The sequence below is a fragment of the Lagenorhynchus albirostris genome, chromosome 20, assembly GCF_949774975.1.
Source record: "Lagenorhynchus albirostris chromosome 20, mLagAlb1.1, whole genome shotgun sequence".
NCBI classification, from domain to species: Eukaryota; Metazoa; Chordata; class Mammalia; order Artiodactyla; family Delphinidae; genus Lagenorhynchus; species Lagenorhynchus albirostris.
The window spans coordinates 44069205-44093245 of NC_083114.1; the positions used below are offsets into that span (position 1 = coordinate 44069205).

The 24041-nt window shown below is 38.4% G+C and overlaps 1 protein-coding gene across 5 annotated transcripts in view; it reads right to left on the reverse strand.

Annotated features, from left to right (window-relative positions):
• Positions 1-24041, reverse strand: part of KANSL1 (KAT8 regulatory NSL complex subunit 1) — a 169919-nt gene that overhangs the window by 48107 nt on the left and 97771 nt on the right. For 4 of the 5 annotated variants that reach the window (XM_060133503.1, XM_060133500.1, XM_060133501.1 and 1 more), the window contains 2 exons: positions 13448-13589; positions 6028-6129 (listed from right to left, as the gene is read on the reverse strand). In XM_060133503.1, coding sequence (XP_059989486.1) covers positions 6028-6129; positions 13448-13589 — 244 coding nt within the window. The remainder of the gene's footprint in view (positions 1-6027; positions 6130-13447; positions 13590-24041) is intronic. The other variant, XM_060133502.1, reaches the window with a different exon arrangement.

The following is a 24041-nucleotide window of genomic DNA, read 5'->3' on the forward strand; positions in this document are numbered from 1 at the left end:
AAACCTGTCAAGACAAACTGTTGCCATTCTTTAACAAAATCTCATTTCAAAACAAGTTTACTTTTCTTGGCTAATAATCTATCCTTGTTTTTCATGCCTACAGATATATAAGTATATTTAAAGGCCATTAATCTTCAATGTGTATTTTATTATTTTTCTTAGAGGAACTTGGAACTTTCCTGGGGGTAATTCAGCCCCAAAATTAAAATAAAAGTCAACAGGCAAAAGGTTATTTAAGCACAGAAATGCTTGTCAAGGATACAGAAGCACACAGCAATTAAGAGCATCAAAGTCAGAGAGGAAACGTGCTTGAATTCCAATCCCAACCATACAAGGAGGCACTGAATATTTAGAAGGATCTGCTTAGAAACCTTGGGATATCCTACATGTAATCACCCTGAGATCTAAAGCAGGGCACTGGGGCAACTAGGTTCATCATTCATTCTCAAATTCAAAGAGCTTAAAATATTAACCCCAATCCTCTAATAGTGTTTCGTCTAGAAAAAGAAAAACACACCTCACAAACACATGTAATTTTATTTAGAGTTTCTTAAATGCATTCACATTGCTTTAAGAAAAAGTGAACACTCCTTATCTTGCAGTCCAAAAGGCTGCAAAGACAGAGTAGAGAAACATTAACAAACACTTCACAAATATTAAATCCACACACTAATTTAAGCCTGATTGTTATTACTGCAGTGGTTTACATCATTAATATTTTCAGGAAACTAAAGCATGACTCAGATATTTGCCATCCAATGGGAAACTGTAAATAGGAGTTGTTACAGAGCTTCTCTTGAGTTTTATGTGATGTTCAGATACACTCTGAGGGTACATGCATCCCACAGCCAGAAAAGTACAGAAAAGCTGAAGTGAAGTGGTAGGTAGAGTGCTTCTGTAATCCCTCCTTTTTCTAAAGCAGAGCCCCAGGGATTACCTTTTGGGGAAATCTTAAGAGTTAAAGGTAGCAAGCAGGGTTACTGAAGTGATTTTTTTCCTTGACTGAAAGGGTCAGATGTATGGAATAACACAGCAGTGAGATTCTGTTTGTTATTCTTATAAAGTAGGCATCTGTTTGATTCATTACTCCACCTTCTTGGCCACAACAATTAAGTGTGACGAAGAGCCCTTAAAGAAAAACTAGATTAAATTAAGGTTTATTTGTGTGTGGGGGGAGATTTTTCTGGGGTCTGAGAACCCATGTTCACTGAATTTGTTTTACTAAAAAGTAGAGAAAGTAAAGGGGTAAAAATCAAAAGGCACACAACTTAAAAACACGTAATAAAATAAATCTCTAGGTGTGTATGCAAGATATGTGTGTATGTATCTTTACTTTAGTCATTCAAGTAACGCCATGCTGTAACTGTTTGAAAATACCATTTTCCTTAGATGCACCATATTTGCTTGTCTAGAAAATTTAACAGTTCTGTTTTGGTTAGTTATTACCTTTCTGACAAACATTATCAAAATGGAAAGAAAAGGCTAACTGAATGTAAGGAATTCAACTTTCATTTCTGGGTCAAAATGCTCTCCATCTCAATGATACCCAGCATAGTCCTGCTTAAAATTACCAAAATATTGCTGGCCCATAAAGAGTATAACAGTCATTTCCATGAACTAGCACCACGGCCAAGAAACTGTGCTAAAGTGGAAGTGGAACTTTCTGAAAATTCCACTTCCACCAAGTTACTTACCTAGGCTTCAATTTCTGCATATGTAAAATGGGACTATGTGCCTCACTTTCCTATGTCTCTATATTGAGGTCAAAATATAATCTGTAGGGCTTCCCTGGTGGCGCAGTGGTTGAGAGTCCACCTGCCGATGCAGGGGACACGGGTTCGTGCCCCAGTCCGGGAAGATCCCACATGCCGCGGAGCAGCTGGGCCCGTGAGCTATGGCCGCTAAGCCTGAGCGTCCGGAGCCTGTGCTCCGCAACGGGAGAGGCCACAGCAGTGAGAGGCCCGCGTACCGCAAAAAAATAAAATAAAATGAAATAAAATAAAAATTATATATATATATATATATAAAATCTATAATTATATTGAAACAACTTTGGGAGATTAGGTTTGACATAAATACGCTACCATGGGTAAAACAGACAGCTAGTGGGAACCTGCTGTATAGCACAGGGAGCTCAGCTCGGTGCTCTGTGATGACCTATATGGGTGGGATGGCAGGGGGAGGGAGGTCCAAGAGAGAGGGGATATATATATACATATAGCTGATTCACTTCACTGTACAGCAGAAACTAACACAACACTGTAAAGCAATTATACTCCAATTAAAAAAAAGAAAGTTAAAAACAAAACTTTGAATTATTCGTTTCTAAAAATGCAACCAGCATAATGTTGTTACAAGTCCAGAGACTACTAAACCTAAGATCTGTATTTACCAACACTGCTGAAAATCTTTCTCTAGAATCTAGAGAAATACAGTAATTGCAAAAACAGCCTTATAAGTTCTTACTGTTCAACTTATTTATCCACAGGCCAATTTATTTTAAAAGTCCTAACTGGTCAGTCAAGTGTTTTTTAATACTGTGGATCAAACATTCCCCAGACAGTACCTAACCCTCTACTCTCTATCTCAAACCCCTCATGGGGGCCAATGCACCATTCATTGTCCCTGATGACTGCAAAACTTCAAGGAAAAGAACACTGTTCCCATGTAACCAATGGTAGGAAGATTATACCTTGAATGTTTAAAAAGAAAAAGCAATAGCTTACATTTTTGTATGCTTTACTTCTGGGAAAGCATTAGTCCTTCACTTAATAGTTCACTTGTTAACTCCATCAATTCCACAAAGCAAGGAAAGGTAAAAGAATGAGGCTTGGGACTTCCCTGGTGGTGCAGTGGTTAAGAATCCGCCTGCCAATGCAGGGGACACGGGTTCGATCCCTGATCCAGGAAGATCCACACGCCACAGAGCAATTATGCCTGTGTGCCACAACTACTGAAGCCCGCGTGCCCTAGAGCCTGCACACCACAACTACTGAAGCCCATGCACCTAGAGCCCGTGCTCCCCAACAAGAGAAGCCACTGCAATGAGAAGTCCATATGCAGCAACGAAGACCCAATGCAGACCAAAAAAATTTTAAAAAGTGAGGCTTATTTTGCAAATAAAAGCAAACACAAATAATGACGTCATTTGTCAAAAGCCACAGAAGCAATGTTTTTGCTAAAACAAACAAAAAACCTCCTCAATTTCAAATCTATGGAAAGGAAGGATAATGCAAAAACTAATAAAACTGGCTACCTACAGGAGGCGGGAACACAATGGAAAGAAGGTGGAAATAGGAACAGGGCTACAGCCTTTTGTACAGCTTTAATTCTTAGCACAGTAGTAATGTTTTGCATACTCAAAAAATAATAAATATCAACTACTGTGTGTGTGGGCAACAAGAAGTGGAATACTATAGTAACAAAAGAACGTAACTGTATTACAAAATAATTGCATAGTCACACTGAAAGGTGAACTAACCTAAGAACAACTTCGGGGAAATAGCATTTTGACGGTTTATTATAGTGGTAACATACTGTATACAATATTGTACTCTGGTTAGTAAAGATATTTCTCACAGGAGTATGAGCTGGCAATTATGAAACTACTCTACTTGGTACTAGGATTGAACAAATAAGTATCAATAAGGAAGGAGGAAGGCTGTGGTGTTAGACTGGTACTAGTATAAACTCATGGTTTTTAGTGTATATACAGATGGGTAGATAACAAAATATATGTATGTGTATGCATGTAGCAGCATACATATATATATTTACTAGCTTTGTTGAGAAGTCCTAGATAGAAGCAATGACACCAAGTAGCAATGAGCACAACTAGTACCCAGATCTTGGTTTCAAAACCCTGTTCTCCAATAAGAAGAAGCAGGGCTGGAACAAGTAAAATACAAGATGAACCTGGAACATTGTGGGGTGCCAGAAAGTGAGTGTTCAAAAAACAAGGCGGGGGGCAAGTTGAAAGGACACAGACGCCAATCTGAAAGGTCCCGATGCCAAAAGTTCAGACAACTGCAACTGAATAACTACTAATAGTAGTAGATTATAATCCATAACGTAAAATTAATATCCATAAAACCATCCTGAAATAAGTAACTAACTGATGGACGAAATAAATGAGGGAGAAAAGACAGCTCTTCCTAACAGAATTCCAAGGAACAAATGTAGAAAACAGAAAATCACCATTTAGTAAACACCACAGCAATAATTACTGCAGTAATTTTACAGGAAAAATCCACCAGTAGATGATAAAACTGTGGATTAAAGTATAATGAGCTGGACATATATACACTACCAAACGTAAGGTAGATAGCTAGTGGGAAGCAGCCGCATAGCACACGGAGATCAGCTTGGTGCTTTGTGACCGCCTGGAGGGGTGGGATAGGGAGGGTGGGAGGCAGGGAGACGCAAGAAGGAACAGATATGGGAACATATGTATATGTATAACTGATTCACTGTTATAAAGCAGAAACTAACACACCATTGTAAAGCAATTATACTCCAATAAAGATGTAAAAAAAATAAAAATAAAAGAAATAAAAGTATAATGAGCAACAGAAAAATGCATAGTATCCCCCCATGAGATAGTCATTCATTACAAAGGGAAAAATACTAACTTTACAGTGGAGAAACCTGGCAGGCATCACATTAACCAAGTGAAAAAGCTATCACCATCATCTTGTACCCCTAATATGGTATACTGAGAAGGGCACAGTATCACTTCTGTGGAATTACTGCAAAAAATGCATAACCTTTAACGAAAAAACATCTGGCAACTCCCTTCTGAGGAACATTATACATAATAACTTACCAATACTCTTGTGTCAAGGTCATGAAAGACAAAAACTGAGGTGCTCTCACACACTGGAAGAGACTTTAAAGAGATATGACAGGGCTTCCCTGGTGGTGCAGTGGTTGAGAGGCTGCCTGCCGATGCAGGGGACATGGGTTCATGCCCCGGTCCGGGAAGATCCCAGATGCCGCAAAGCAGCTGGGCCCGTGAGCCATGGCCGCTGAGCCTGCGCGTCCGGAGCCTGTGCTCCGCAACGGGGGAGGCCACAACATTGAGAGGCCCGCTTACCGCAAAAAAAAAAAAAAAAAAAAAAGAGATATGACAACTATATGGAATGTGGAAATCTGGACCAAAAAAAGGCGGCATAAATGAGAAAATAAGTGAAACTGGAATAAAATCTGTAGTCTGTATCAACGTTAATTCCTAGTTTTGACACTGAACAATGGTTATGCAAGCTGTTAACGCTAGGGGAAGCGGGGGAAGGATATGTGGGCACTCTTGTGTACTGCTTTTGCAACTATTGTGTTAAGTCTAAAATCAAATTTCATTCATACACAAATCTAGGAGTTTTCCTTAGATCAAATTACTTAAAACAAGAAATGTTAATACTCATAAAAGCCCGTGACCTTTTGAGAAAAGTAAAAATATGAAAAAAATAAATTAAAAGTGGTCTTGGAATTCAGAAAGAAAAGAAATTAATTTTGGTGTTCAGAGAAATAGGAAAAAGGAAGGAATTATGAAGAGAGATTTGAGCTAGGCTCTAAGGAAACAGAAGATTACAAAAAATGACAGCTTTATCCTCATTACAGAATTAAAGGGGGTAACTCAAACAGCATTTTCAACATCTTTGTGAATTAAACCTCTAGTCCGACCTTTCCATTTGATAGTGGCCCAGAAAGGTTATTACCTTACTTATCAAAGTTATCAGAGCCACATGGTCTCCTAATTCCCAGGAATATTCCATAATGTCACACTTGCTCTGGCTGTGCTGTCTTGAGAGTTAGAAGCTGCTTTTAAATTTTAAAGTCAGCTACACAACTGCTCGAGGGGCCCTGTGGTGCCCTATTCGGGAATTCAGAGCCTAAAATGCCAGAGGTGATAAAAGGGGATACAACCCCTTCGTTCAGCCAATGCAAGGATCCTTATTACAGAGAATAAACTATGCTGAAGCTACACCCCAAATTCTCACTCATTTTCCCTTTTCTGTCTTTTATACTTACCAATTTATCATTCCCATGATCTGTCTTCACCTCAGAACTAAGTGGAAGAAATAAGTCTGTTGTGTGCTCTGGGGGAGGCGCCTCTCCAAGAACTATCAACCCCTGCAGGACAGAGAGAAAAACAGCTTAAGTGGTGTAAGTTACAAATTTAATTTAGTAGTTAATATCAAGAGTTAGGGGCAGGGTGGGTCTGGTTTACCAGAGGCCTTTTCCTTTATCCTATGGTTCTGAAACAAAATATACCACCAGCAGCTTTGCTCTTCCAAGAGTGATTTCAACAAAAGGCCCTAGCAGTAGCCATGAATACAGCCTAAGACTCAAACCCAAGCTTCCCCTTTCTTCCACTTGAATGTATGGACCTACATGGCTTGTAGCATCTTTTATTCACATCTTCCAGATCTGGGATCTTTATCAGAGTATGGTATTTTACACTATATCACCAACCAGACTATACCATATTAACAATAGCAATGCAGTTTTTCTACTTAACTTGATCAAAAATGTGGCTTAAGAATGACCAAACTAGAAGTGCTACAATTATAAATGATGAGCTAAACCAACTATCTCTGAGCAACCACAACCACCGGGTGAAACAAAGGTGGAACAGTCTCTACAGTCAGTATCTTAGAAACCAAAAACTTAAAACTGTTCCAAAGACACCTGTTTCTCACAAGCATAAGCCATTACTCCAGATTAGGTTCCTGCTTGACAATTTCAAGCTCAGATTTTACATTCACCCCAGAAAATAAAAAATGTAAAAAGAAATTTTAAATGACTCCACAAATCCTCTCCGTAGCCAGCATGGGCCCAGCTTGGTGAAGACATAAGTTAGCTTACTATGAAAAATAAACAAAAACCACAGACATGAATCTCCCATCAACGCAAGTAGAAGTGACCAAAATCCAGTTATGACACTGTGTAACAGAAAGACTGGGATGCAGGTGCTCTTTGGTTCTCTTTCTCTGGTCTAGAAAATAAGGAGATCTGACTGATAAGAAGCTCTTAATGGAAATTTTGTATTAGAATCACTTGGGGGAAACCTTATCAAACTATACTTGCCCAGGTCCAACATCAAATCTACTCAGAATCTCTGGTAGGTAGGGAGGTAGGGAGGTAGGGAGCTGGGTATTCTGTTTTTAAAAAGCTTCCCTGGTAAGTCTTAATGCAAGCTCTAAACTGAAAAATACTAGACTCAATCATCTTGACTCAGCATCAGAACCCCCCAGAGAACATCCTAAAATATATCAACAGATTTCAGGGCCTAAAAACTTTGACTTATCAATTTGAGCTCCCTAGGCCATTATGACATAGGCTCTTGTGAGCCAATGAACCAGATGATCCTGTCCCTGTGGTTATTTCTAATACAAAAATCTCCGTGAAATAGGAGATGTAAGAGATAGGGGGTCCAGTAGTGGTTAAGAGGGACCGATGGAATTTTACCTCAGTTTAAAAGGGAAGAAAAACAGGACACCCCCCCCCCAACCGTAAGAGAAACAACAAGTTTCCTATTCTGGAATAAGACTATACCTAGGCTATGTAGAAAATGAAGCAGAGACTCTGCAGAAAGAGGGAGAGGTTATTAAGAAAGCAAGAAACATTTGCCCTAGCTTTCAAAATGGGGTTTCTCTGGATAAAAGAACTTCTTTTTCACTGTTGTGGCCTCTCCTATTGTGGAGCACAGGCTCCGGACGCGCAGGCTCAGTGGCCATGGCTCATGGGCCCAGCCTCTCCGCAGCACGAACCCATGTCCCCTGTATCAGCAGGCGGACTCTCAACCACTGAGCCACCAGGGAAGCCCTGGCTAAAAGAACTTCTGCAAAATATTTTCTTGTTTCAATCAGAAGCATAAAACAGACCTCACAAACTTTTCCATTTCAAAGTAAAAACTGTTTGTAAAAAGCAGCTATTTTGTACAACATTCCCTTCTCAGAATATTGCATTCAACATCTTCTCTGCTTAAGAGCCTAAACCACCTCCCCATCTCCTATATAAAGCTAGCCCAAACTCATCTTGGCATAGTCCATAATCCATCTCCACCTTATCTATTTCCAACTACTTTCTCCAAATATTGTTACACTAACCGCATTATTCCCTAGAAAATGTCTGAATATATATGAAGTCGTTGTTGAGAGCTGGGGGTTATTACAAAGTAGTAGGTAAAGAAATGCAACTAAAGGTTACAATACTACCCACTACCTGTTCTTATGTCTTTGTTTATACTGATTCTGCCCTTCTCTTACATTTATCTATCCAAAAGGTTATGCTTCAAAAAGCTTGTCAAGGCCAAGTCCCACCTCCTTCCAAGAAAATGTCCCTGGTTTAACTGAGCCCCTTATTTTCTTTATCCACATTGCCAGACTTCCTAAAGCATGGTGATTTTATCTTACATTCTGTATATTTAAATCTCATTTCCAGAGCAGAACCTTAGGCCAAATTATTTATTTCATTTATTGTTGCCTCAATTTGTCGTTTAAATGTTAACTAATGGTAAGATCCTTGAGGACTTAGACAAAATACAAATATATTCGAATCTCCCATATTCCCTAGCAGAGTTATACACCAAGAAAGGAAATGCATAATAATAATTTTTTGACTTTTATGTTTAAAACTTTTTGCCCTTGAACGAGAAAATATTAAGTTTATATTAATTATAGCTAGGAGCCTAAATAAATCCAACTATTAGGTATAAAGTTACTCCCTCAATTTTTCTTAGGTGAGAAGGTAAGTCAGGATAAAACAGCCAATATTTTCCAAAGGGAAATTTTTCTCCTTAAACTACCAAATAATTTCTAAAAAACACCTTAGAGACTACAAAGACACCCTCCTGTGAAAGCTTTAAAAGACCTAGTAGGGACCATTTATTCCCCATCATTTTAATAGACCCAGGGAGGATGCAGGTCGAAGGTCATGTCAATAGGCCAATCCGTGGCAGAAGGAGGGATAAAAGCTGGGTTAGTTAGACCCAGCTAATCTTTGTTTTGGCTTTCATTCATTCAAATCAAGCCACTGTGTCTCCATTCATCAAACATTTTTTAGGTGCTGGGGATACAGGAAAGAAAAAAGACATATCCTTCTCCCTATTCCTATCCAAACTCATCCCTCAAAGTGCTTACAATTCTAATACTGGGACAAAAACAGAATATCAACAATATAAGTAAAATTTATGTTGCACATTAGAAAGTGTTAAATGCTAAAAAAACTGAAGGACAGTGAGCAGATAATAAAGTGGGAGTAGGCACTCTTTCATATTAGGCGGTCAGGGTAAAATGCACCGAGAAGGTGGTGTCTGAGCAAATACTGGAAAGAAACTTGGGAACAAACTTTGGGAATATCTGCAGGAAGAGCTAGTACAGCAGTTTCAAGGTTGGAGCCAGCTGGATAACTTTAAGAACTGTAAGGAATTTGGTATGGCTGAAGGAAAATCAATGAGTGGAGTCTGAGGCAGAAGCTCAAGGCAGAGGAGGTAAGTGGGGGTGCAGGGCCTTGTAACTCCCTGTCTTTCAGCTTTTATGTCCAGATGGTAAATCACTGGAGAGTTTCAAGCAGAAGGGAGCAATGATCTGACTTATGGTTTAAAAGGATCAATTTGCTATTGTGTTGACATGTGGACGAGTGGACAGTAAATAGAGGAGCAGAAAGAACCGCTGTTGGACCGAAGTGGTTGGATTCTGTATATATAGATATATATTTGAAGACAGAATCAATCAGTTATGCAAATATGCTTCCTGGGATGTGAGGGAAGAGAGCAGTCAGAGAGTTAGTAAAGGTTTCTGGCCTCTGCAACATTAGAGCTCCTATTAATCTGTTGAAAGGTCTTTTCAATGTGCATTAGTTTTAATCAAATCTATTTTTGCAAATATTTACTCAAGTGCTATGCTGATTCATATGCTACCATTCACCCATGCATTCTTGCCCTGACCCCCAAAACTCTGTTCGTTCATTATAGCATACAAAACCAACCATTAAATCCTTTATACTGTACCTCATACCAAAAAGGATGAAAGCAACTAAAAGGAAGATGAGCAAATAAAAAGCATACAAACGGCTAAAATCTGTTCATTCAGGTGACCTTTATTGAGTGTCTACCACATGCTGGGTGGTGTGAAACCCTAAGAATAAGAAAATAAATAAAATACATTCCACTCATAAGAAGCTTACTACCTTGGTCTACCTCAGACAGACAGGCAGGCGAAGTATGACAATGACAGTGCTATAACAGAAGTTTAGAGAAGATGACGTGAGAGCAGAAAAGAGGCAGAGCTTAAGGAAGAGACTGATGGAAGTAAGGCTTTATGGAGAGGTCTACATGATTACTTAAATTTTCCTAAAATATACTTAATAAATATAGTTAATAATCACGAAAGGAAAGGTCATTATTAGCAAAGAAAACTCCATGAAGTTCCACTCCACACTTGTCACGGCAACCCCAAGCTGGGATTCCCTAGCATTCGGGGTTTATACTGGGTCAGCATTACATGGCTGTGACATTAGCCACAAGCAGCAATAACCTCAAGGCTACTGCACTCTAAGCCCAAGGTAAAAAGGCCAGGAGAGTCTGCCCACCCTTCACTATCACTTCCTAAAGTCAGAACCAGGACCATGCCTGGACTGTCCAGGCCTAGAGAACTAAACACTACAGAACACAGGACTACAGAAATTGGGAAGGGTCACAGTTGCATGAAGTCGTAACATATCCTTACAAATTATTCCTCTCTGGAAATACAAATCTGTCCTACATTTAAAAAAGGAAAAAAAAATGAAGTAAAACTGAAAAAGGAAGAAATGGTAGAAGAAACTGTGCTAAGCCTGATTATAAAACAGGGCCAAAGCAAGCAAGCAAAAAGAAAGAAAAGAAAAAACTAAGTTGTATGCTTGGGTCAACTGCTTTCCCTTTACCAATTTCAGGTAACACATGGAGTCAAAGTACAAGGAAAAAAAAAAACCCACCTCTTCATCTGTAAAACAAAATTAAGATGCAATTTCACATACTCACTTTCCTACTTCATTCTAAATAGGTCAAGCTTTCCTACCCATCTTAAGATAAATCAGTGACCTCACTGTAAACCAGCACCACAAGATGGTCCTGGGCTACCTAGACTAGACATGGCTGTCCATAATGCCTTATAACTATGAAGATGGAAACTTCAACTTCTTTACATCAATTCTGAAGACAGGTATTCTAGGTTACTGCTGTTCCCATTCAGCAGCTTTTCTATCCAGAAGTTTCATTGTTCTTCCATCTCTCATTCCCCGTAACATTTCCATCCTTAGTTAGCAGGTGCTGTGCAATCTGACAGATCAGTCAAAAGAAGGGATAAAAAAATAATATAATGTTTTGTACTAGACATGGATGTTGAAGATTGCGTGTTAAGAGAAAGACTGCGTGTTAAGAGAAAGAAGTCTCCTTTAGCAACAGAACCCTCTTGGTCCCTGTGCATTCCCCCCTCAGTTTTATTTACCAGGTGTGAAATTTCAATAAATATGCTCAAGAGAAATGATGAAAAGGATACAACAGCAGAATATGTTAGACAGAAAATGCTTTGGGGTCAGATAAATAGCCCTGAGTTCAAATTTAGCTCTGCTTCTTACAAGCCTGTAAGCTGTTGCTTTGTGCATTAAATAACACACATGAATGTACCTGTATATAGTCCACACTCAAGGTTCAGACACTGTTTTCCTTTCTCATTTTAAGACATGGGAGCATCTTTTTTAAAAAAGCTGACTGAATATGAAAGTTAAAACACAATAGTGTTCCAGATGGTATGTCTTAGTTTAACTGAAATCACTTCTTAGTGGCACATAACAATGGTGCAGCTTACAATCAACAGCATCTTTGAGTCTATGAAATACAGTAGTTTTATAATGAGGAACTAATATAACATAAACACATATATAAACACACAGTACGTATAATTATATATGTATATATAAAATAGATAAAGCAACAAATATGACTGACTACCATTCTAATAACCTCAGTTGTTACTAAGAGACTCTAGTTCTCAAATATGAAAATTCTCTCTTAACTATTGGCTATAAAATACCAGACACTGGAGAGGTGTCCATGACAGAGGAAGACTGTTTTTCTCCTCAGGATAGGCATATCCAGTCATCTCCCAGATATTCTTTATCAACATTCCAGCTCATATTCTACAAATATCACTTAATTTTCTTTGTGAAAAAGAGCTAAGCATAATGTTTACCATCCTTGGTGAATATTTTTAGATTTAATTCCTCATTTGTGCTAGCTAATTTTTAAAGTTAGGATTTAATGTGTTCCCTATCCTAAAGGAACAAATTATTATTACTATTTTTTTAAGGTAAGTCCTCTGGACTTTGCCCTCAATTATAGTATGTTCTACTGAACTTCTGGAGAATTACATATAAGCCCATTTGGGGAAGAAGCTCAAAGAATGCTCCAGTGAAATGTTTGGAATAAAAGCTTACATAATATACAAGGGAGGCTGCAGGACTTTTACTTCAAACTCTTACCCTTTTGTTCATCTTGTCAATTAGTCATCCTTTAACTCTTGGTCTACTAATTAATTTAATGTATGCAGTTCACGGTACATAGCAATTTTCTTAAGGCTTTGACCAGCACTAAGGCAGGACAAAAACGTTGTGACACTTATTTTTAGGGGCAGTAGATGCTTCATCTAGACCCACATGTTCAGTCAGGGAAGTCACTGCATCAAGCTAACACAATAAGTACCTTGCAAGAACATAAGCACCAAGAAAGGAGGATTTTTATTTACTGTGACCCCACTAAGGAGAACAGTGCTGGTACACAGCCGTCACTCAACTATTTACTGAATGGATTTCTTTTCCATGTACATTTTTCCCCCAGTCAAACTCCAAATAAGCAGAGGACATTTTTCAGAAGAAGAACTATACAAGTATCACTGTTAAAGATAAAAGCTGTATCGTTAAGAGTCAGTCCACTGCAAGAAGGAGAACAAAGGAAAATGAAATCACCAGTGTCTAATCTTGCCTGAATGATCTTTCAGGAAAAACTTTATTTTTCCTCAAGAAAGCAAGGGAGGCTTAGCAGTAAAACAGAAACGCATCTAAGTAAAAAAATAAGATGAAAACACAGTCATCACCACTTTTCCATAAATATAACAAATATGCAGGTATGGTCAATGGCTTACATTAAATAGTGCCTTTTTTAAAATGTTCCCTGTTAGCCCAGATATTCAAACTGTTTTGTTCTAAACCCATGAGCTAATCTAACATTATATTCTAACAGTGTTGTCTGCATTATGCTAAGTAACACCAGGCTCTTAAACAAATTAAACCGCTATATCAGATCATATTAAACCATTCTCTCTGACATAGTTAAGAGTTACTGAGGGATGGGGAAAAGGGGATAATGATAGTTTTTAGCTGAGCTGAAAAAGACCAGACACTTATCCCTTACCTTATTAGCACGTATCTGTTTGTAAATATCTGTTTGCTGCCGAATTCGATATTCCAAGTCAGAAACATGAGCCTGAAGCCAGTTCCAGCGGCTGACAATAGCTGCTCGGTCTGCAGCCCATCTCCATTCTGACCTGCGCCTCCTAAAAGGAAATAAACTGAGTGAAATCCAAGAGTAGCAGCAACATTTATACTAAATGGGAGTGGGATGGTTTTAACGTCTAAATGCCCTTATACAGAACACTCTAGTGTCAAGAAAAACTTAAGACTATATGTATGTTTATGTATGTATGTCACAGGACACACATGGATAAAACTCTTCACATAGATACTTCCCAAATTAACTAGCTGAAACTGCCTTCTAAGTATCCTGATCCTGTCTGTGGCAGTTTTTCTGAATTGCCTTAATTTCTCAGGAGATAGAAATATTTTCTACTTTAAGACATATAAAGGATAAAGATTACGTTATCTACATAGAAAATCCAAGACACCACAAATTATAGAGCTAACCAAGAATTCAGCAAAGTTGCCGAGTAAAGATCAACATACCAAAATTAACAGTGTTTCCAAGTGCCAACAAGTAGAAAAGACTCATTTTTTTAAACTATTTACGACACTAACAAATGCTAATATTATACACAAAAGATCTTTGCAGAGAAAATAATAAAACCAAAAGACCTACATAAATGGTGAGATAGATTTTAAGATGGCAATTTTCACATCTACCTACAAATTCAAATAAGCTCCAATCAAATCTCCCATAGGGTTTTTTGTTTGTTTGACTGGGCTGCACGGCTTATGGGATCTTAGTTCCCCAACCAGGGACTGAACCCGGGCCCTCTGCCGTGAGAGCGCGAAGTCCTAACCACTGGGCTGCCACGGAATTCCCCCCACCACAGGGTTGTTACTGGAAACTTACAAACATCCAAAAATCCACAACAGTGGAGGAGAGGAACACCACTAGAGAAATTCTAAAGAAAGTATGCTGAAAACTCACACTACAGACTTAGGGTAAAGCTATGGTGATTAAGGCAGTCTAGAAAGACAAAAAGACCAGTGGGACAGAATACAAAACTCCCAAACTTAGAACTGGATATATAAAAGAGATGGGCATTCAGAGCGGTGAGGAAAGACTGAATTATTCAATAAATGGCATTGAGATGCCAGTTCTTTACATGAAAAAGTAAAATTACTTCCTTTCTTTATGATATAATTCACTATTTTTGGAATTCCTAAATCTGAAAAGTCAAACTTAAATAAGATTATCTTTGGAATTTCAGGGCAGGGAAGGATTTCTTAAATAAGACACACAAAAAATTTAGCTAATTTTCAACATACTGCAAAAGATTTAATAAAGTTAAAGGCAAGCTACTAGTTGGTAAAGATATCTGTAACACATAAAACTAAAAATAACACATCAGAATATATAACAGAACTCCACCAAAGAGGTTTAAGAAGAATATAATCTAACAAAAGATGAATAAATTAAAAATTCACGTAAGAGAGATCCAAATGGCCACTAAATACATAAAAATATGCCAGGTCTTGTTAGATTCTTGGTTAAAATATTAGTAGGTCAAATACTAAGAAGTCATTTCAAACCCAGATTGGAAAAACCAAGTGTTAGTGAGATGTGGGAAACAGTAATTCATACATTTCCAACAATAATAAAAACTGGCACCACCACTTTTCAAGAGTAATCTGGAAATACTTGGCTAGGTGGAAAATGTGTATACCTAGCCATCATGAAATTCTATTTCTGAGAATATGACCTGCACATCTGCATGAAGAAACAGGTTCACTGCAATAGTTGGTAATAACTAAAAATTAGTTACAATTTAATTTGCTAAAGTAGGGAAACAGATACACTATAATTTACTGGATTTTTCTATAGCAATAGAAACATATTAACCAAACTATCTGTATCAACATGACAATATCTCAGAAGACAATGTTGAATGGAAAAACATAAAAACTAATAATAAGCTAAACAAAGTAAGTACTACTATAGATATAAACAAGTAGTAAAGGAATTTAATGGAGTATTGTTTATCAATTTAATTATTACTGTATGTCTCAACACGACTAAATTTCAACAATGTGGAATGGAAAAACTACATTAAAACTTTTTAAAAAACCCAAAAAACAATAATAAGAATTATTGGGACTTCCCTGGTGGCACAGTGGTTAAGAATCCACCTGCCAATGCAGGGGACATGGGTTCGAGCCCTGGTCCAGGAAGATCCCACATGCAGCGGAGGAACTAAGCCCATGCGCCACAACTACTGAGCCTGTGCTCTAGAGCCCTCGAGCCACAACTACTGAGCCTGTGAGCCACAACTACTGAAGCCCGTGCTCCACAACACGAGAAGCCACCAAAATGAGAAGCCTGGACACCACAACGAAGAGTAGTCCCCACTCGCCACAGCTAGAGAAAGCCCGTGCGCAGCAACAAAGACCCAACACAGCCAAAAATAAACAAACAAAAAATAAATAAATTTATATATATATATAAAAAAACAACTGCTACCAATACATAAATAGTAAATGCATAAAACTGATAAACAACAAATTCAGGACCAGAGTGCTCCTTACCTCTGGGAAGGAAAATAAAGAAGTTAGATTTTAGGGGCTTCCCTGGTGGAGCAGTGGTTAAGAATCCGCCTGCCAATGCAGGGGACACGGGTTCAAGCCCTGGTCCGGGAAGATCCCACATGAGCAGCAACTAAGCCCATGCGCCACAACTACCTAGCCTGTGCTCTAGAGCCCACGAGCCACAACTACTGAGCCCACGCACCGCATCTACTGAAGCCCACGTGCTCTAGAGCCCATAGTCCGCAAAAAAGAGAAGCCACACAGTGAGAAGCCCACACACCGCTGAGAGTAGCCCCCGCTCGCCAGAACTAGAGAAAGCCTGCGCACAGCAACGAAGACCCAACACAGTCAAAATAATAAATAAATTAATTAATTAAAGAAAAGTTAGATTTTAGCTCTAACTGTAATGTAATGTTCAACTGCTCTTTAAAAACTAAAAGTCTGATAGAAAATGGCAACTTTAATATTAGAGGGGGTAACTGGCATCTGGTATATTCTGTAGCCAAAATATTTTATGATCTTCCACAAAATTCTATTCCAAGAGAGAAGAAGTCGTCATACTGCCCTTAGCCCCATCTCCAATCAGGTTCTACATACTCAGTAACAAACATTTTAAGTGACTGTAAGTGAAGTTTAACATAGTCCACTGATAGGGTGAAATACATTATAATAAAAGAGAACAGGGCTTCCCTGGTGGCGCAGTGGTTGAGAGTCCGCCTGCCGATGCAGGGGACACGGGTTCGTGCCCCGGTCCAGGAAGATCCCACATGCCGCGGAGCGGATAGGCCCGTGAGCCATGGCCGCTGAGCCTGCGCTCCGCAACAGGAGAGGCCACAGCAGTGAGAGGCCCGCGTACCGCAAAAAAAAAAAAAAAAAAAAAAAGAGAGAACAAATCTAACCATAGTAGAATTAGAAATGAGTTAATACTTAATCATACCATAATAACTAAGATCAAGGATAGCAATAGTATTTTACTAACTTCAATACATTCCAAATATAAGCCATTGAAGCCAACCATTGTGATAAAGTATTATCCAATTATTTCTCTTTAGAAACAAGGCATATAGTTCCCTAACCCTGATGGAAAAAGCACAAGATATAAAGATACTTTCTTTTTTAAGTACAATTATCTGGTTCAATATTGGCTACAGGTCTAGTACCAGCCCAAATTCAGGAAAGAACCTCAAGAGGTCAAGAATAACCTCTGGATCATTCTTGAACTATAAAAATGTCCCCCCTTTTCTAAAAGAGGTAAAGCTAGTTAACCCTCATATCCCATTTCCAACTTTCATCACTCTTCAAGGTTCGCAACCTTCCCATCTTGTAAAATCTCTTGGTTTTACAGGTTCATTTCATTTCTGAAGCTACCACAGTACCAAGTCCCCATCTACCACCAATGGGCTACTCCAATAACTCCTTAACTACCCACTCCTAACATAAATCACATATTACTTCTCCTCAATAAAATCTCCTCAAACCTTATTTCTTCCTGTCACTCTTATGTGTAAGGAATCACACAGCTTCTCTGCTTCTTTACAAATCCTAAGTCTTCAAGGAAACAAAGTAGAAGGGGAGTCAAATATCATAAAAGGCAGCAATTCGAAGCCAAAAGTGATTAATAAAATTAACACAACATCCATTTAATGACAGTTTATTCCCAGACAAATCTGTTTTAACAACTGACAGTGGCTAGCCAAAATAATACTCTAATGTTGAAAACCAAAGCAAGGGAAAGATGATTTCTTGGCCAATTTACAGCACTTCCTCCTTAGTCACCCTTGGTGGACAAAGAATCCTGGCAGTCTCTCCCAATGATCCTGAACTTAGCTCATAAGCATTCTCATGCAAGTGTTCCAGGACATCAAGCACTGTGAATTGGCAGGAAAGATGAAACTTATTTGTTATTTCTGAATTTCGACACATCTTAACCGAAAGAATTTTTTCTCTTTTTCTTTCTTGTCTGAGGTCAAGGAAAAAATAAGAAAGAAACCACAACACTTTAACTGTGTGAAAACTTGAAAATATAAAAGGAAAAGAAAATTCCTTGAAACATTTCAGTTCACAAGAACTTTGGTGGATAAACACATTTTTTCTTTTGACATTAATGAACAGCCCTTTTCAATTTTCTTAAGGTCAAAACTAACAGGCTGATATACAAGTATTATTCTAAATACCAATACAAAGCCGAACGTCATGGTAATATTTTTTTGGAGATTGGCTAATAAACTAATTAAAGACAAATAAACTAATTAAAGATAGGCAGCATTAAGGGAGGACTGCAACCCCCAATTATGAACAGGTTTCATTCTACAAATACATTTGTCATATACAGTTTCTAACCAGATGTAATTTTCAGCAGGAAGTTGTCACAATGTGGTAGTTAATGAAAAATGGAAAACCCCACCCCAAGTGTCCAAAAAGTATCTTGTGTTCAAAATACCAGCAACGTGGACAGAAAGCTGAACTGTTAACAAAGGTGGGAGGTGTACAGTTAGCAAGCCTGAGGTGAGCTGTGAAGATGTTACCACACCCCAGTGGCACAGCAGAACACAAAACACAGTGCAAGAATAACAGCTTCAAGTGTAAGAGTTTATGTTTTTGTTTCCTCAACAAAAACAACATGCCACAGAAACTCAGTTTACCAGAGGCAGAGGTATATTTCGCCCCTAATATTCAAAATGTAAATTTATTACTCTGATAATTTACAGCTCAAAACAAGAGACACTGATTTAAAAGCAGGGTCATGCTTTAAATAGAACATGTGACTAAGGCTGCAGAGTAATACTTACGCAAATATAATGATGAACTGGTTTCTACTGCAGTCATTATCAATAATGAAGAAAAAGATGTGGATTCCAACAATCCACAGGGTTCGTTCAACTCTTTCCTATTGCTTACTCTGTGCTAATAATTAGTAAAATAATTGCTCTGTGCTGTCTGTGCAGGACACTAGGATGCTTTCTAAGGTGTTGTTCTGCCATGTACTTTATGCCAGTTTGCACCAGAATATATGTCTACATGTACTGGGCTACTTACTACCTGAATGGGAATTCATTTTAACTTGTATTTTGTTCCTTGCTTTTAGTAAATGTTTTACTGGTAAATTTTCTTTGTCTGCATGTGCTGTATAAAAATCCATTAAACTTTTACACAATGAATTGCTTTTTGGTTACCTAAATGCAGAAAGATACAGTACTAATATTTGCTTTTGTAATATCACATGAATAGTAAACTGTAATGTTGCCACCTATGTACCAGTATTTATTTGTATAAAATAGTGTATGTTGTATAAATAGACTCTTTTTTAGCTATGTGAACTTAGAGCTTTAATAGTTCTTTTTTTTTACAGGGTTAGTAGAATACTACCACATATCTAGAACTTAAGATATTCCATGGGATCTAAGAATAATTATTTACTTGAACCAAAAAATCATTTCCTCTAAAAAAGCTCTCACATTTATAAACACTTTAAAGCTAAATAGTGGAAAGTACTAGAAAATTTAGAGTTCAGGTTACATGTTGGCCAACGTAGAAAACAAAAATGGGATTAATTTTTGTTTTTAATTCTTTAAAATCCTCTTGAATGGTAATGTTTCATTAGAAGAGGACAAACAGATCAACACAGGGACTTTGATGTAAGGAGATTTAACTTCTCTTAAATGTGAGGACCAAGCTCCTTCCATTTTTATTACAAATTAGATATTATCCATTGAATCTTCAAAGGTGTCAATGATAAAACCTTTTCTACTACACCTTAAGAATCACTTAACTTAGAGGTGGTTACCACTAACCTTACTAAAAGAAAAACAACAAGGAATGTAATTTCTAGTAACATAGAGAAAAGACAAAGATTTGCTACACCTCTTACTGCCAACATACTGTCAATGAGTTCAATAAAAGAGATTGTATTTGATAAATCCTATCTTCAATGCTGCCACAGACAGCAGGGGTAGATACTGTACTTCCTTTTTCTCGAAGATATACTGCAGCAAAAGCTGATTTACCTAAAAGTAACACTAAAGCTAGGCACTGAACCATGTCAAACACTTGACCTAGTGCTGCCTTTAAGTCACCTAGTTCTAGTCCAGGATGGGAAATCTTCAAGTCCAGTAGAACAGTGCTGGTGGATTATACTTTTCCCTGATCTAGAAATGTTTTTAAATCTCATTAAAGTAACAACAGGATGCTGCAAAGGCCTGAATGGTGGCAATTCCATCTTTGATTCTGATTTCAGTCCTATCTCCAATTCTTTCCTTTTATGCAAATAAAGATCCATTAACAAGATAAAAGTAAAATGACTGTCGGCAGCAAGTTACACAGTACAACGTTCAACCAAAAACGATCCAATAGTTATGTGCTACGTCCAAATGTGCAAAATGTCTGAAACACCTACATTCTGAAATCTCTAGGATCTTTAGATGACTTATAAAAAACCAATAATGCAGACTAAGTAAAACTGAGATCACCATCAGACATCCAGAGCACACAGCTGCTAGACTCACAGTATCCAGGGTTAAGAGTGAGGGTCTCTCTGGGATAGGAACAGAAAATCTTAACATTACAAAGAGTCACATAAAAAAAATAGGTATACAAGTATTAACTACCTAGCTCAAAAGCAGTGACATGCTGTATGACAGGATTGGGGGGGGACGACAAGAGCACCCACGTTACCACTGGGTTATGAAAAATCCTTTTTCCAGTTTCAGATATTAGACAGTTATTGAAATCCAATTTGCGCTCCACCAACTTCCCTTTAAATACTCATTAAAATTAGAATCTTAAAGTTTCACACAGCTAGAAACTAAGAATACAGGTTAATCTCTGAATAGCTAGAGAAATTTCCAATAACCAAAATTTAGAAGAATCATTAAGGCAAAAAAAATAGGAACACATGAGGAAAAGATAGATTTCTATTTCTAATCACTATATCATATACAGAATTTCTAATAACCAAAGGCAGCGAAGGCATCTATTGCCAATCCCTTCCACAAACTTAAAAAAAAAAAGAGCTCATTTCTTTCCTGTGTTACAAATTTCAAATAATGAAATGAAAGCTAGATGAAAGCAGACAGAAAATTGTATTTGATATCCAAGGATATTTAGTTGGCAATGAGAAGCTGAAGCATCATTTCCATAAAATGATGGAAAATGGTTTTCACTGACTGTTGAGCAAGGAAAAGGACTAAATACTGCATCAGGTTATCCAAGAAGCAACATTACGCAAAAAGGCAGTGTGACATAATCATACAGAAGATTCCTCCTCAGCCAGCACATTTGAACACCATCAAGTATCAGGAAGTTGGCCAGAGGCTGGACTCAGTAACACTTATAAAGCTCAAAGTAGGAATGTAGAGGCAACAAGGTGGACACTGAGAGAAATCATTCCATCAAGCTGTTTACCTGCATATATCAAGAACCTTTCCTCCCAGGCAATGTAACTGTCTACCTTAAAATCTTGCATAGATTCAATATTCTGTAATGACCTATATGGGAATAGGATCTAAAAAAGAACGGATATATGTATAACTGATTCACTTTGGTGTACAACAGAAACACCTTGTAAGTCAACTATACTCTAATAAAAATTAATTTTTAAAAATCGCTCAGAGAGGGCTTCCCTGGTGGCACAGTGTTTGAGAGTCCGCCTGCCGATGCAGGGGACACGGGTTCGTGCCCCAGTCCGGGAAGGTCCCACATGCCGCGGAGCGGCTGGGCCCACGGGCCATGGGCGCTGAGCCTGCACGTCCGGAGCCTGTGCTCCACAGCGGGAGAGGCCACAGCAGTGAGAGGCCCGTGTACCGCAAAGAAAAAAAGAAAAAAGAAAGAAAACAAAATCCCTCAGAGAAAAAAACAGGGAAACTATCAGAAGTAGAGTTCACTGTAAAGTAAAGGCTACAAAATTGGCCAGATACAAATAAGTGTCCCAAAACTAAAATCCTCACATCCTTACAAAAATCTGTTTTTGATAGTCCTCTCCTCCTCTGTAAAAAGCAAACAAAACATAACAAAATATTCTTCCAGTATCTCAAGCTGGAAAGCTTGTTACCCTCAACTCCTCTCTTTCTCTCACAACCATATTTAATCCACGAGAAACTCTTTTGGATCTACCTTCAAAATACATCTAATCTCAGACCTCTTCAACCAAGCAACCATCATCTCTCAGCTGGAAATGGCATCAGCCTCCTGAGTGGTCCTCCTGCCTCGGACTTACCTTATAGTCCTCTGCTCAGAAAGTTCCCATCTAACCCAGAGTAAAAGCCAAAGTTCCTACAAGGCTCCTCGCTATTTCTCATCCTCCATTCTCTGACTTAAATGAACTTGTCTTGAAACACGTTCTTCTCCCAGATATCCTTGAGCAATGTTTCTGTATTTCCCTGGGGTCACCTTATCAAAGAAGCCTACTCTGACCAACACAAAATAGCGAAGCTGCTGCCACCACCCTCCCCGGACTCTCCCTTGTTTCCACAGCACTTACCACTTGATATATATTTATTCATTTATTGCCTCAGTTCCTCCAGCAGTGTCAGTTACAAGAGGGGCAGGAATTCTTTGTTTTATTCACTCATGTATCACAAGAAATTCTTGTTTTATTTACTAATGTAGCCCCACAAACCCAACACAGTAAGTCCCCAACACACGAATCTTCAAGTTGCATTCGCATGTCCCATCACGTTAGTTAGTTCATGTGTCTGGCGTACATTGTCACGTGTCAGCTATGATGCGAAAAGAAGAGCTACTACCCAGATATCACTGGATCTTTTCTTCAAGAAGGTAGATAGAATTGAATCCAGCAAGGAACCAGACCCTGTGCCATCAACGTCAGGCGTGAGTGAAATTGCAGCTTGCCCTCCGTCTCCTGTTGCTGACGATCCTTCAGCTCTACCACCTCCCACCTCCTCTCCCTCCTCCAGTCAGCAACTCTTCTTGCCTGTTCACTTGATGCCAGCCCCTGTATGCCAGCTGTTGTACTGTACTACTGTACTTTTCAAGGTACTGTACTGTAAGATTTAAAATGGTTTTTTTTGTGTTTTTTAAAATATATTTGTGTGAAAACTATTATAAACCTATTACAGTACAGTACAACATAGCCGATTGTGTTAGTTGGGTACCTACACTAACTTTGTTGGACTTACGAACAAATTGGACTTATGAATGCGCTCTCAGAACAGAACTCCTTTGTATATAGGGGGCTTACTGTAGGCTCATGTGCAGTAAGTATTCAATAAATGTATGTTAAATGAATGAATATTGGTGGTAGTGGAGATGAGGAAGGGAGTATCCTATCCACAGTGGTTCACAATAGTATGTGTACAGCTGGAAAGGCAGGCACAAATCTTTACTGAGGGTTATTAGTTTACAGGTTTGATCTAATTCCAGTGAATATCCCAGATGGATTTTTTGAGAGAATTTGACAAGACTGATGGATTTGACTACCCAAATTTAAAACTTCTATAATTCAAAAAACATACCAATTAAAAGGCAAACAGAGGGCTTCCCTGGTAGTGCAGTGGTTGGGAGTCCGCCTGCTGATGCAGGGGACGCAGGTTCGTGCCCCGGTCCAGGAGGATCCCACATGCCGCGGAGCGGCTGGGCCCGTGCGCCATGGCCACTGAGCCTGCGCGTCCGGAGCCTGTGCCCCGCAACGGGAGAGGCCACAACAGTGAGAGGGCCGCGTACCGCAAAAAAAAAAAAAAAAAAAAAAAAAAAGGCAAACAGAAAGCTAGGGAAAACAATGTATACTTATGAATCAATTCAAAAGGACATATAAGCAAGTGACTATGAAAGATTTATTTATATAAAAATACACATGGCCAGTAAATACAAAACAAGGGTTAAACTACATTAGTAAATCAAAGCAATAAAAATTTTAAAGGATGCCTTTTCTGCCGAGCAAATTTTAAAAGTCACATAAAAAGAACTGTATCTAATGCCTGCTAGGTTTCAGGGAAACTGCTGATGAAACAGCAGTTTCATTCTGGAAAACAATATAACATTTATCA